Source organism: Lucilia sericata, unplaced genomic scaffold, assembly GCF_015586225.1.
Source record: "Lucilia sericata isolate MDLA Ls3-8-SP2 unplaced genomic scaffold, ASM1558622v1 Contig001678F_arrow, whole genome shotgun sequence".
Taxonomy (NCBI): Eukaryota; Metazoa; Arthropoda; class Insecta; order Diptera; family Calliphoridae; genus Lucilia; species Lucilia sericata.
The window spans coordinates 1,292-16,961 of record NW_023995588.1 but is presented as its reverse complement, the minus strand read 5'-3'; the positions used below and the strand labels follow the sequence as shown (position 1 = coordinate 16,961).

Genomic DNA, 15,670 nt, shown 5'->3' with positions numbered 1-15,670 from the left:
AAAATAGAATGTCCAATTTTAAAATTCATAGCAAAAAAGAGGTTTTATACGTTTTTGCTACATGTAGCAGATAAAATTGTATGTTTTATAAAAATATTTTGTCAGCCCGAACAATGCAGACAATTTCATTTAAGTAAAAATATACAAAATGTTTGTAGTTGGTTTTATAGTCACCCAATAAGAAAACATAAAATTTTACCATGTTTTTCTTTTGACGAAATGACAAGACAATAACATTTTTGAGTTGCTCAAGTGAATTTGAAAAGCTTTCTAGCCCAGCAGTGAAGCAAAGACATCTGTTGTATAGGGTGTTGTAACATCTTCATCAGAATTGCAAATTACATTTTATTTCCGGTAGTTGTAACGCTTGAATAAACAAAATGACATACCGATAACGGAAACTGTTTAAATATAAAAGAAAAACATCGCCAAATCAAAAACAGTAAAGGTTTTATTTCGGATTTTTTTTGAAACTTTATATTTTTCCTATTTCTATAATCATTGTCTTCTTTTAAGCTTTTTATACCCACCATCAAAAAAGATGGGGGGTATATTGATTTTGTCATTCCGTTTGTAACACATCGAAATATTGCTCATAGACCCATAAAAGTATATATATTCCGAGTCCTTATTAAATTCTAAGACGATCTAGCCATGTCCGTCCGTCTGTCCGTCTGTCCGTCCGTCCGTCCGTCCGTCCGTCCGTCTGTCCGTCTGTCCGTCTGTCTGTTGAAATCACGATAGGGACCACACGAGAGGAGCTAGGCAGTTGAAATTTTGCATAAATATTCTCTATTGTTAAGGTTTGTTTGGTATTGAAAATGGGCAATATCGGTCCACTTTTTCGGATAGCCCCCATACAAGTGGACCTCCAAAAAACAGCTTCAACGGGCATAACTGCTTCAGAAGTACAAGTATAGCGATGAAATTCGACATAAATAAGTTCCATATGAGCCAAAATCTTTCTACCAAATTTTTTCAGGATCGGCCCATAAATGACCCTACCCCCCATATAAGGTCCCCTTCTGAAAATGACTTTAACACTCATTACTGGCCACAAAATGCAAGTATAGCGATGAAATTCGACATAAATAAGTTTCATGTGAGCCAAAATCTTTTTACCAAATTTTTTGAGGATCGGTCCATAATTGACCCTACCCCTCATATAAGGTCCCCTTTAGAAAATTACTTTAACACTCATTACTGGTCCAAAAATGCGAGTATAGCGATGAAATTCGGTATAAATAAGTTTCTTACGAACCGAAATCGCTCTACGAATTTTTTTTTAAGATCGGCAAATAAATGACCCTACCCCCCATATAAGGTCCCCTTCTGAAAATGACTTTAACGCTCATTATTGGCTAAAAAATACGAATATAGCAATAAAATTTTACACAATTAAGTTCCTCGCGAGCCAAAATCTTTTTAATAACTTTAATATGGATAGGTCCATAATTGGCCCTTCTCCCCCTATTGGGTCCACTTCAGGAAATAGCTTTAACGCTCATTACTGTCTTAAAAATAAGAGTAAAGCGATGAAATGCTACACACGTAAGTTTCTTACGAGCCAAAATCTCGGTACCAATTTTTTTTTTTGGATCGGCCCATAAATGACCCTTCCCCCATATAAGGCCCCCTCTGCAAATAACTATACTGCTCATTACTGGCTTAAAAATATTAATGTAGTGACGAAAATTGACGCACATAAGTTTAATACGTGCCAAAATCTCTCCACTAAATTTAGGGAGGATCGGTCCATAATTTACCCTACCGCCCATACAAGGTTCCCTTTAGAAAATTTCTTAAACGATCATTACTGGCTTAAAAATATGAGTTATAAATACGGTTATGAAATTCGCTCCGAATTTCATGCGGAATGTGTCGGTAATTCACCCTACCCCCCCATATAAGCCACTTTATAAAATTACATGAACGCTAATTGCCGGTATAAAAATGCGAGAACAGCGAATGTAAACAAGTTTTATATGAACCAAAATCAGTCTACAAAAAGTTATGAGGATAGGTCAACAATTGACCATACACCACATATGAGATCCTCTTTAGAAAATTTGATGAAGAAAACTCTGATATTTACAAGTACAGTACAAAATATTAAAAATTAATATTTTGTTAGTTCAAAAGAGCTCGGTCCATAATTGTCTTAAGCTATATTCCAAACAACACCCTGATGTTTATATGGGAGCATTCCTTTTACGGCATACGGTTTGATGGTGGGTATATGAGATTCGGCACAGCCGAATATAACACTCTTACTTGTTTTTTTTTTTTTGTTTATTTAAGTAAATCTTTCATTTTTTTCTTGCACAAAACACAAGTCGACCAAGTGCTTGCTTCCTTAAAAAGGACAATCTAAGTGCCACACAAAAACTTATGTCCAAATGAATATATTTCCCTTTTTTTATACTTTCTTCTACATTTCATTTTTTTCCCGTTTAAGATAACACAATAGAAAATATGTTAAGGAATATTCATTGTTTTTTGGTAATAGTCTAGGATTTTGTTTTAAACAAGTATTTTACAAATTGTTTATATAATCGTAACTAATGAGGCAGTTAGTTGTTTAATAAAGAACAATTTGTTAAAAAAGAAATAAAAAAGAAAGCAAATTTATTCTTCCCTTTTTGTTATAATAAGCTAAATGTTGTTTAATTTGCATTAGGAAGTAATCACCAAACGAAATTTCTGCTAAAAAAAAATAACAGTTAAATTTCTAATTTTAAATTATAATAAATAAATAAAACTTTTATGTATTTTAATTGTTGTTGGCTTTAAAATGGTTTTTAATTCATTTCAAAATCTTTGTTGGTTTAAAAGTTATAACACTTTCTGCAAAATATGCCAGAATTAATATTACTCATACGCCACTGGGTTTATTTATATAAAATAGCAAATTTTATCAATTTAACCTGAGGAATTTAACAGTTTTCTTTAACAACAATAGAAAACATTAATATTAGTAACAAAAACTTCTTCAACTTCATAAATTTTCTATACAATTTTTAAAACTACATATAAAATCATAAACTTGCCTTTCAGCAATTTTATCCTCTGGGTATTTGGTTTGCGGTTCTTATTACTTTTTATTACACTAATATAAAATAATAACTGTAATAATTTGTTAATATTAAAGAATAATAACTAAATTAGTGTATTCTGTTCCTTAAACAAAAACGTAAACACCTTATGGTTTTCTAAACCTTCAAGACCATAATAAACATTTTTAGAAAGAAGTAAACATGGCAATGCTTTTCTTTTCAGTTCCTTTTACTACTGTGTGGGTTTATGGTATGACAACAGATAATATACATTTTCTTTCTTTTTGATCCATATTTTCTGTTTTATGTTACTTGTGAGTGTTGAAAACAATAATAAATTGTATGTTCGCTTAATTAACCAACCTCAAATCTGTCATGATTCCACGTTGTGGGTTGTCCTTCTCTTGGAGTTTTTGTTTGTTTTCAAATTCTGCCTTAATTTGTTGCCGCTTTCAATGCTATTTTATGTTTTTCAACATTTACAGTGCAGCGGAAACTGTTGCGGAAAGGATGGGAGTGGTAAAGTGATGAAGATCAAATTGCTATACACTGATATAAATTTATCAAAAATGTTCTATAAATAGAAAATTCATCGAAAATTTTCTATAAAAAGAAATTTTATCGAGTTTTTTCTATAAAAAGAAAATTTATAGAAAATTTTCTATAAAAATAAATTTCATAAAAATTTTCTATAAAATAAAAATTTTTGTGAAAATTTTCTATAAAAAGAAAATTCATAGAAATTTTTCTATAAAAAGAAATTTTTCTATAAAAAGAAAAATCATCAACAATTTTCTATATAAAGAAAATTCATAGAAAATGTTCTATAGAAAGAAAATTCATAGAAAATTTTCTATAAAAGAACAAGTAAGAGTGTTATATTCGGCCATGCCGAATCTTATATACCCACCATCAAATCATCCTTATAAATAAACATTGATATTATCGATCTATGTTGAATCATATGTCGATATTATTATGAACATCAGGGAAATATTTGGAAGAGGGAATTTAATAAAGGCTTAAGCATGGACCGTGCTCTTCCGAATTAAAAATATTAATTTTGTTTGATCCAATATTTATAACCATAAACTCATACAAAACTTGTTTATGTGAAATTTCATCGCTGTAGTCGCATTCGAGCGTTACAGCCAGTAACGAGCGTTACAGTCACTATCTGAGGGGGACCTTATATGGAGGGTGGGGTCAGTTATAGACCGATCTCCATAAAATGCGATAAATAGTTTTTGGCTAGTACAAAACTTGTTTACGTAGAATTTCACTATAATAGCATTTTTGAGTCAGTAATGAGCGTTAAAGTAATTTTCCGAAGGGGACCTTATAGGGGGGTATGGTCAATTACAGACTGATCCTCATAAAATTTAGTGAGAGATTGTAGCTAATACGAAAATTGTTCATTTCGTACTCAGTACTCGCAGTTTTAAGCTAGTAATGAGCTTTAAAGTCATTTTCTGAAGGGGACCTTACAAGGGGGATAGGGCTAATTAAGGACCGATCCTTATAAAATTTGATAAAGAACTTTTGGCTCACACAAAACTAGTTTGTGCCTTAAAGTCATTTTCTGAAGGAGACCTTATATGGGGGGTAGGGTCAATTATGGACCCACCCTCATAAAATTTAAGAACATGATTTTAGTTCCTATAAAAATTTTTTATGTAGAATTTTATTGCTATATATATGCACATATGTTTCTTAAAGTCAGATATGAGCATTAAAGTCATTTTCTGAAGGGGCCCTTGTATTGGGGGTAGGGTCAATTATGAACCGATCCTTATAAAATTTTACGAAGAGATTTAAATTCTTATAAAACATGTTTGTGGCGAATTTCATCGCTATTGCTGCTTTTCTTAGCCAGTCATGGGCGATAAAGTCATTTTCTGAAGGGGACTTTATATGGGGGGTAGGGTCAATTATGGACCGATCCTTATAAAATTATATGAAGAGATTTATGTTCCCATAAAACATGTTTGTGCCGAATTTCACCGCTATTGATGCTTCTCTTAGCCAGTTATGGGCGATAAAGTCATTTTCTGAAGGGGACTTTATATGGGGGGTAGGGTCAATTATGGGCCTTATAAAATTTATAAAATGTTACAAAGAGATTTATGTTCCCATAGAACATGTTTGTGCCGAATTTCACCGCTATTGATGCTTCTCTTATTCAGTTATGGGCGATAAAGTCATTTCTGAAGGGGACTTTATATGGGGGGTAGGGTCAATTATGGGCCTATCCTTATAAAATTCCACGGAGAGATTTATGTTCCTATAGAACATGTTTGTGCCGAATTTCACCGCTACTGATGCTTCTCTTAGCCAGTTATGGGCGATAAAGTCATTTTCTGAAGGGGACTTTATATGGGGGGTAGGGTCAATTATGAGCCTATCCTTATAAAATTTAAAAAAGAGATTTAGGTTCCCATGAAACATGTTTGTGCCGAATTTCACCGCTATTGGTTCTTCCCTTAGCAAGTTATGAGCTATAAAGTCATTTTTGAAGGGGACTTTATATGGGGGGTAGGGTCAATTATGGACCGATCCTTATAAAATTTTACAGAGAGATTTATGTTCCCATAAAACATGTTTGTGCTGAATTTCACCGCTATTGATGATTCTCTTAGCCAGTTATGGGCGATAAAGTCATTTTCTGAAGGGGACTTTATATGGGAGGTAGGGTCAATTATGAGCCTATCCTTACAAAATTTTAAAAAGAGAATTAGGTTGCCATAGAACATGTTTGTGCCGAATATCACCGCTATTGGTTCTTCCCTTAGCAAGTTATGAGCGATAAAGTCATTTTCTGAAGGGGACTTTATATGGGGGGTAGGGTCAATTATGGACCGATCCTTATAAAATTCTACGAAGAGATTTAGGTTCTCATAAAAAATGTTTGTGCCGAATTTCACCGCTATTGATGCTTTTCTTAGGCAGTTATGGGCGATAAAGTCATTTTCTGAAGGGGACTTTATATGGGGGGTAGGGTCAATTATGAGCCTATTCTTATAAAATTTTAAAAAGAGATTTAGGTTCCTATAAAACATGTTTGTGCCGAATTTCACCGCTATTGGTTCTTCCCTCAGCAAGTTATGAGCGATAAAGTCATTTTCTGAAGGGGACTTTATATGGGGGGTAGGGTCAATTATGGACCGATCCTTATAAAATTCTACGAAGAGATTTAGGTTCCCATAAAAAATGTTTGTGCCGAATTTCACCGCTATTGATGCTTTTCTTAGGCAGTTATGGGCGATAAAGTCATTTTCTGAAGGGGACTTTATATGGGGGGTAGGGTCAATTATGAGCCTATCCTTATAAAATTTTAAAAAGAGATTTAGGTTCCTATAAAACATGTTTGTGCCGAATTTCACCGCTATTGGTTCTTCCCTTAGCAAGTTATGAGCGATAAAGTCATTTTCTGAAGGGGGCCTTATATGGGGGCTAGGCGAAATTGTGGACCGATATTGCCCATTTTCAATACCAAACAAACTGCATCAACTAGAAGTATCTGTGCAAAATTTCAGCTCGCTAGCTGCTTCCATTTGGACTCTATCGTGTTTTCAACAGACAGACAGACAGACAGACGGACAGACGGACAGACGGACGGACATGGCTAGATCGTCTTAGAATCTTATAAGGACCCAGAATATATATATACTTTTATGGGTCTTAGACGAATATTTCAATGTGTTACAAACGGAATGACAAAAACAATATACCCCCCATCTTTTTTGATGGTGGGTATAAAAATTATTGAAAATTTTCTATAAAAAGAAAAAATTTTTAAAATTTTCTATTAAAAAGAAAAATTTTCTATCCGAAAGAAAATTTAATGAAAATTTTCCATCAAAAAGAAGATTTATCGAAAATTTTTTATCATAAAGAAAATTTATCGAAAATTTTCTATCAAAAAGAAAATTTATCGAAAATTTTCTATCAAAAAGAAAACTTATCGAAAATTTTCTATCAAAAAGAAAACTTATCGAAAATTTTCTATCAAAAAGAAAATTTATCGAAAATTTTCTACAAAAAGAAAATTTATCAAAAATTTTCTATAAAAAGAAAGTTCATCGAAAATTTTCTACAAAAAGAAAATTCATCAAAAATTTTCTACAAAAAGAAAATTCATCGAAAATTTTCTACAAAAACAAAATTCATAGAAAATTTTCTATAAAAGGGAAATTTATAGAAAATTTTCTATCAAAAAGAAAATTTGTCGAAAATTTTCTATCAAAAAGAAAATTTATCGAAAATTTTCTATCAAAAAGAAAATTTATCGAAAATTTTCTATCAAAAAGAAAATTTATCGAAAATTTTCTATCAAAAAGAAAATTTATCGAAAATTTTCTATCAAAAAGAAAATTTATTGAAAATTTTCTATCAAAAAGAAAATTTATCGAAAATTTTGTATAAAAAGAAAATTCATAGAAAATTTTCTACAAAAAGAAAATTCATAGAAAATTTTCTACAAAAAGAAAATTCATAGAAAATTTTCTACAAAAAGAAAATTCATAGAAAATTTTCTATAAAAAGAAAATTCATAGAAAATTTTCTATAAAAAGAAAATTTATAGAAAATTTTCTATAAAAGGAAAATTTATAGAAAATTTTCGATAAAAGAAAATTCTTAGAAAATTTTCTATAAAAAGAAAATTCATAGAAAATATTATGTAAAAAAAATTCTTAAAAAATTTTCTGTAAAAAGAAAATTCATAAAAAATGTTCTATAAAAAGAAAATATATAGAAAATATTAGATAAAAAGACAATATATAGAAAATTTTCTATAAAAAGAAAATTTGTAGAAAATTTTCTAAAGAAGAAAATTCTTAAAAAGTTCTTATAAAGACAAAATTTATTAAAAATATTCTATAAAAAGAAAATTTATTGGAAAATTTTTTAAAAGATTTTGTTCAGTGTATTAGTTAGTTAAAAATTGGTTCATATAGATTATAGGAAAGCAACAGTATGGTTTTCAACAGCATGCATTAACAACAAAAACTAAATGAATTGAGAAGGAGAGCGAAAGAAAGCGAAACAAAATACAGAAACCTACAATACCGACCGACAGCAGCAGCAACAAGGACAAATTGTATGCGACTAAATAGTCAGTCATAGTAAATGAAACAGTAATTATAGAATACAAATTAATGCCATTACAGATACATACACATAAACACACACATACATACAAAGTATATGAAACACACCCAGCAGTTCTAACGGACAGTCCCGAAACTACCTACCACTTAGGGTTACCCCTAGCCACCGACTACACAGGTATTGTAACATGTGCTTATCCTACGAGGAAGTCAATCGACACCTCATAGATTACGAAGAGACAGACAAAAAGCTTAAGTTTGTTTTTTAAATGTCCACTCTTTCGCTTACAAAGGGAACACTAAAGTGACCCTCGTTTACAAAGATTGGTTAGATGTTAGTGTATTGTCTTTTTCTTATACATTGACTCTTTGTCCAACTGCTAGGCACACATACATATGTAAGTACTGCTTAAATACTTTAACATTTGCAAATTTATAAATGTCTGCAGATAAAATTTAATGGTTAAATGAATAAAAACATTAAAGACAATCATAAGGACGAAAATTAAAACAAACACACACACATACACATGCATACTCTAGAAGGCTGGCAGGCAGGAAAACAGACAGAACGGCATCAGCATCAACTGCCAGCAGCAATGAATGAATTTAAGGTTTACTTATGAATTTACATACATACATATACATATGTATGCATTATGTATAAAAATGGCTAAAAATACTTGAAACCTCAACAAAAGCGAAAAAAACGCTGTAACTGAAAATATAAATTGAAATGGTTTAAACAAATTTAATACATTGCGGTTAAATAACTGACACGAAAACACACAAATGATTATATGTATGTGTGTATTTACATAAGCTGGATGTGTTGCATATATACATAAGTATAGTGTGTGTATGTATGAGAAGTTTGTTTGATTTTATAAATATCCTGTATTCTTAAGTATTTCTCAATTAGTACAGATTGACAAATGTTCATTTTGTTACTTAATATGTATTTTTTTAAGATTCTTAAAAAGATTAATAAACATCAGAAGATACACATATGTATATATTTACCCATACACTTACTCAAATGCACTCATAATTACAGTTGATGATGTATGAGTTTGTATTTATTAAAAACCCCAATTTATATTTGTTTAAGTAACCATGATATACGAAAAATTTTCGCTGTAAATACACTCCATAATTGTGTTAAGTTATTTTTGTAAGTTCTTTTATCGAAAATTCTATTCGTATTTTTAAGCCAGTAACAAGCGTTAAAGTCATTTTTTAAAGGGAACCTTATATGGGGGGCAAGGTCAATTATGGACCGATCCACATAAAATTTGATAGACAGATTTTGGCTCGCATGGAACTCATGTGTGTCGTATTTCATCGCTATACTTGTATTTTTAAGCCAGTAATGAACGTTATAGTGGTTTTTCGAAGGGGACCTTATATGGGGACCGATCCACATATTATGGACCGATCCACATAAAATTTGGCTCGCCATGGACTTACTTATGTCAAATTTCATTGCTATACTCGTATTTTTGAGCCAGTAATGAATGTTAAGGTAATTTTTTGAAGGGGACCTTACATAGGGGGTAGGGTCAATTATGGACCTATTCATATAAAATTTAGTAGAGAGATTTTGACTAGCATGAAATTTAGATTTGTCGATTTTCATCGCTATGTTCTTATTTTTAAGCTAGTAATGAGTGTTATAATGATTTTCCGAAGGGGACCTTATAGGGGGTAGGGTCAATTATGGGCCGATCCTCATAAAATTTGATAGGGAGATTTTGGCTCATGTAAAACTTATTTATGTCGAATTTCAACGCAATACTCGTACTTTTAAAACAGATATGCCCGTTAAAGCTGTTTTTCGTGGGTCCACTTGTATGGGGGCTATCCGAAAACGTGGACCGATATTGCCCATTTTCAATACTAAACAAAACTTATCTATAGAGAATATTTGTGAAAAATTTTAACCTTCTAGCTCATTCCATTCGGACTCTATCGTGCTTTCAACAGACAGACAGACGGATGGACATGGTTAGGTCGTCTTAGAATTTTATAAGGACCCAGAATATATATACAAAATCAATATACTCACCATCTTTTTTGATCGTTTTTACATTTTTTAAAACATAAAAAATCTATCAAAATTTTTCTACAAACAAGAAAATTTATTAAAAAATTTCTTCGAGTGTCAAAAAAAATCATAAATTAAGGTTACTGAGTGTTCCACATCGTTTTGCAAACAACGCCAAAATTAACGACGATGCTGTTGATATTGGGCGGGCGAGGGTGAAAGTGGAAAATAAGAAACGAAAGGACGACAATGATGATGATGATACATGTGTATACAATCGCACAAAATTTATGACATGTGCCACCATCACCCAGTAAGTTATTTATTTGTAAACATTCATGAATACATTTAATAAATGACGACTAAATAAATAAATATACAATGTTTGCGAATATAAATAATAAAAAAAAAAAGAAAACAGCAACAAAAAACAACAACGATAAAATTGTTTTAACCAGAAAACCAAATGTCGTGATACCATGTTACAGGCATGACACACAACACATCACAACATGTTCATGTGCAAGTGATACAAGAAGGAATATGAAAATTAGAGCACTGGAATGATTTTTTTTTTTTGCCTCATACTACTCTCTCCATTTCATGGGTCTTTTGTTTTGCTTTTTTATGACTTATATGCTGAAAGTCAAGTTGCCTTTAACAATGTCATAAGCTTCAATTTACGAGCGGATTAACAGAATTTATGTCATCTTTTTTCGTTAACAACATTTAATGTTCATATATAAATATAGTGATTCTAAATATTTCCAGAAGTTTTACAATAAGTTAATGTATCGCTTTTAGAGCCCTTTGCAATAACCTGCCTAAGCAAGTAGAATAAAACCACTCTTCCTTTTTGAGGACTTAGGTAATCTATGGTTAAGATGGCTTTGTGAAAGTGGTAATAAAATCCTGCTGGAATAATCTATTACAGAGTCAGTTGGAAATTATCAATAGCTGAGGACAGCCACCGCGAACTGCAGGTTTAAGTATAACCTCTCACATATACTCCAAAAATATTTTAGATACAATACATACATATAAGTATGTATACATAAATTCATAGAAATATACTTTATTATGTATATATATGTATTTATTAAGTACATAATATGACTACCATATTAGAGTACATTTCGAAAGAAATAAAAACAAATACAACATGTGTATTTAAGCACATGTGACTGTGTTTGTCTTAACGTTTTCATTTCCTTTGACTTTAAGGAGTCACAAGGAATAAACAAACAACAACAGCAGTTAAGTAAACAAGTTAAAACAAATATTTCAATTTTGTATAAGTAGACAATACACAAAGGAGTAAAGTAACCAAATGTCATTACTTTTTAGGAAAATTTTATGTGTTTTTATATGCAAACAAATTCATTTTATTCAAATGTTTAAAATTACGCACATTAAGCTTTAATTGAAGAGTTGGAAAGTTTTTTTTTTTTTTCTTATTTTTATAACATATTAAGGAATTATAAAATTATTTTATGTTAGAAATAAATATTTTATGACTGTAAAGGAAGGACGGTCTTGGTAATAGAAAGTACCATTTTATTTGTTTAAGTGAATTCTATTATTATTTAACAATTAGATGGATTAAGATAATAAAAAAAAACTTTTTCAACACAAAACTCTTCAGCTTTATAAATACTCTGTTTAATTTTTTACTTAAATACAATATAAATTTTGAAATAGTTTTAACTTTCTACAGAGGAAAAATTCTAGAAAAATTCTTCTATGAAGTGGTCCACTAACTAGTATATTTTCTAGTCTACTAACTACTTGTCTATGGAATAGTCTATTAACTAGTATTTGGTCTATCGACAGGTGCATTGACTGCTACACTATTCTATTGACTCGTCTTTGATATTCCGAATCTAAAGAAAAACTTGATGATCATACATTTTTCCAAAAATGATCATAAATTTTTGTAAAGATGATCATCAATTTATCGAAAGAAAACTTGATAATCATCAACTAATTTAAAGAAAACTTAGTTATATTTTTTCTAAAGAACACATGTTGATCATCAACTAAAAAGAAACTTAATAATCATCAACTTTTCTAAATAAAACTTGATAATCATCAACTTATCTTAATAAAACTTGAAGATCATAAATTTTTCCTAAGAAAACTTGATGATTTCAAGATTGATGATCAACAACTCCTTTAAAGAAAAATCGATAAACTCAAGAAGTTTTCTAAAGAAAACTTGATGATTAACATCCTTTCTAAAGAATGCTTAATGATCATCAACTTCTCTAGAGAAAACTTTTTATAATAAAGATTGTCATCAACTTTTGTAAAGAAAACTTGATGATCAACCACTTTTCGAAAGAAAATTTAATTATCATCGAAAGAAAACCTAGAGATCATCAATTTATCTAAAGAAAAGTTGGAGATTATCAACTTTTATAAAGAAAACTTGATGATTTATCTAAAGAAAATTTGATGCTGAACAACTTTTCTAAAGAATACTTGAAAACCAACAACTTTTCCAAACAAAAACTTTGATAATCTTCAAGTGTCCTAAAAAAACTTGATAGGCACGAATTAATCTCAAGAAAACATGATAATCATCCACTTATCCAAACAAAACTTGGTGATCATCAACTTTTCTACAGGAAACTTGATGATCATCAATTTATCTAAAGAAAACTTAATGATCAACAACTTTTCTAAAGAATACTTAATGATCATCAACATATCGAAAGAAATGTTGATGATCAGCACTTTTCTAAAGTAAACTTTTCTAAAGAAAACTTGGTGACCAACAAAATTTTCCAAGAAAAAACCTTAATGATCATGCTAGATGATCATCAAATTCTCTAGAAAAAACTTTTCTAACAAAGTTGAAGATCATCTTTATCATCAACTTTTGTAAAGGAAACTTGATAATTAACAACTTTTCTAAAGAAAACTTAGTGACCATCGAAAGAAAACTTGGAGATCATCAAGTTATCTAAGAAAAACTGTTAGATTATCAATTTATCTAAAGAAATCTTGATGGTCATCAATTTATCTAAAGAAAACTTGATGATCATCATTTTATCTACAGAAAACTTGATGATCATCAATTTATCTAAAGAATACTTGATAATCTACAACTTTTCTAAAGAAAACTTCATTAATTTATCTAAAGAAAACTTGATGATCATCAATTTATCTAAATAAAACATGATCACCAATTTATCTAAAGAAAACTTAAAAAACTACTTTTCTAAAGAATACTTAATGATCATAAACTTATCGAAAGAAAAGTTTATGATCAAAAACTTTACTTAAGTAAACTTGATGATAATCAACTTAGCTAAAGAAAACTTCATGATCACTTTTCTAAAGAAAACTTTATGATCATCAAGTTTTCCAAAGAAAACTTGATGATCAACATCATCATTATCTAAATTATCTAAAGAAAATAGATGATCATAAACTTGTCTTAACAAAACTTCAGGATCATCAATTTATCTAAAGAAAACTTGATGATCACGAAGTAAGTTAGTCAGTTAATTTGTAAATTCCTTCAATCAAGCTTATCTTTCATGTTCTTTTCTTCCTAAGTAGAGTAATATCATATGAATTTTGTGCATCTTTATAATTTTTCGTTAATAGAATAAAAAAAACTTCTTGTCTTTATACAAAAACCACAATAAACCTAAAAATGACTTTATCTAAACGTTACGTCTGGGACAATACTAAATGTTCAGTAACAAAACATACTTAAGTACAAATAAGGGCGTAAAATATTTATTACACTAACTAACATTCGCAAATAGGCCATAAAAATAAGAAATAAAAAAAAAATAAAATGTACAAATAACAGATTTAATACACACTTCTTGTCTGCCCAAATAAAGTTAATAAATTAATATAAATCAATGAAATGTGCGAAATAAAATTCTATGAAGTGCGACTGTGTCGACAAGCAGATTAATGCAACAATTAATCAATATAATTAAATGGTGGCTGGATCATGTTGTTAAAAAGATAAATAACATTTATCAAGGTGGTTATAGAACTAAACAAATGGTAGTAAAAATTTAAGAAATCAAAGTCAAGTATAAATACGCCTAAAGGACATGAAGAGAGAAATTGTTATTTTCTACTTTGTGTTAAAATAATTGTAGAGGTTGATAGTTTTTGTAGCAAAATGGTCCAGCTATTAGCTTTTACTTTGGAAAAACAATTTCAATTTAGCTTTCAACTCAAGTTTTACCTTTTAATTATTCTTTTTCATTTAAAATGTTTAATAAGTCTTGGTAATGCATTCATGCATATTGGAAAGGAAAGGAAAAACCTTTATGTGGAAGATATATTTAGCTCTTTTACGTTTTTGTGAAAATGTTCAATACCAAACAAGATCCTGTTATGTCCTGCTGGTAAAACTCTTACATAAACATAAACTCTTACACACTATTTTAAATTGATGTTAAACATCCTAGTATATACATGCATAAATGTTCCTGACTGTATGTATGTGTAAATTGGTCCATCTCTTCAATTTTAGAAGACATCATTTTGCATTTACCTACAGTATCCTTTTAAGTATGTATACATGTGTGTAGTGATAGCTATTTAAAGTCCTGTTTTGTAGAATACATATTGGAAAATCTTTCTTGTATTTAAAATCAGCAGTAACTTTCTATGAAAGTTTAATGTCTTATACGTAACTTCTACATACTCTTACCTTTTATCATGTAAATTGAAATTTACATGTATTCTACTTTCTACACAGTAAATTTCGTAAGACAGGGTGTGCTGGAAAGAAACAAAGAAAATGGGTATTTTATACGAAAATTATTCAGAATTCTAGGAAGATAGCAATATAACACGAAAATGTTGCTCCTCTATAATTATCCCCGCTTTTTGTTAAACCCTTTTATTAAACCTATAAAACACGATTTTGCGTAAATCATGTAACTATAGACTAGTAAAAAATAAAATATATGAGAAAGATTGTTAAGGTTTTATAAACATGAAATATAAAACTTTCTATTTTGACATAAAATTATTTCATATTTTTAAATTTATTGCACAATAAATACCCTAGAAAGGTAGCAGCAACATTATAAAAGAGTATAAAAACAAGTAAGACTGTTATATTCGGCTGTGCCGAATCTCATATACCCACCATCAAACCGTATGCCGTAAAAGGAATGCTCCCCTATAAACATCAGCGTGATATTTGGAATATGGCTTAAGTCAATTATGGCCCGAGCTCTTTTGAACTAACAAAATATTAATTTAAAAAAAAAAAAAACAAATATTTTATTTCAATTCTTCAACCGTGAGCGTCAATTATGAACCGATACTCATAAAATTTTGTACATAGATTATGTATAGAACTTGTTTATGCAAAATTTCAGCGCTATACTCGTATTTTAAATAAGGAACACTCGTAGTTATTAACCAAAAGTCTCTTCTGAAGGGAACCTTTTGTGTATTACCAA

At 29.9% G+C, this 15,670-nt stretch overlaps 1 protein-coding gene across 1 annotated transcript in view; it reads right to left on the bottom strand.

Annotated features, from left to right (window-relative positions):
- The window catches only part of LOC119612391 (lachesin), a 49,581-nt gene extending 34,626 nt beyond the window's left edge, over positions 1–14,955 (bottom strand). The window contains exon 1 of the mRNA XM_037968196.1: positions 14,908–14,955. Within this exon, the coding sequence (XP_037824124.1) occupies positions 14,908–14,917 (10 nt within the window). The 5' untranslated portion in view covers positions 14,918–14,955. The remainder of the gene's footprint in view (positions 1–14,907) is intronic.
- Positions 14,956–15,670: the final 715 nt, after the last annotated feature.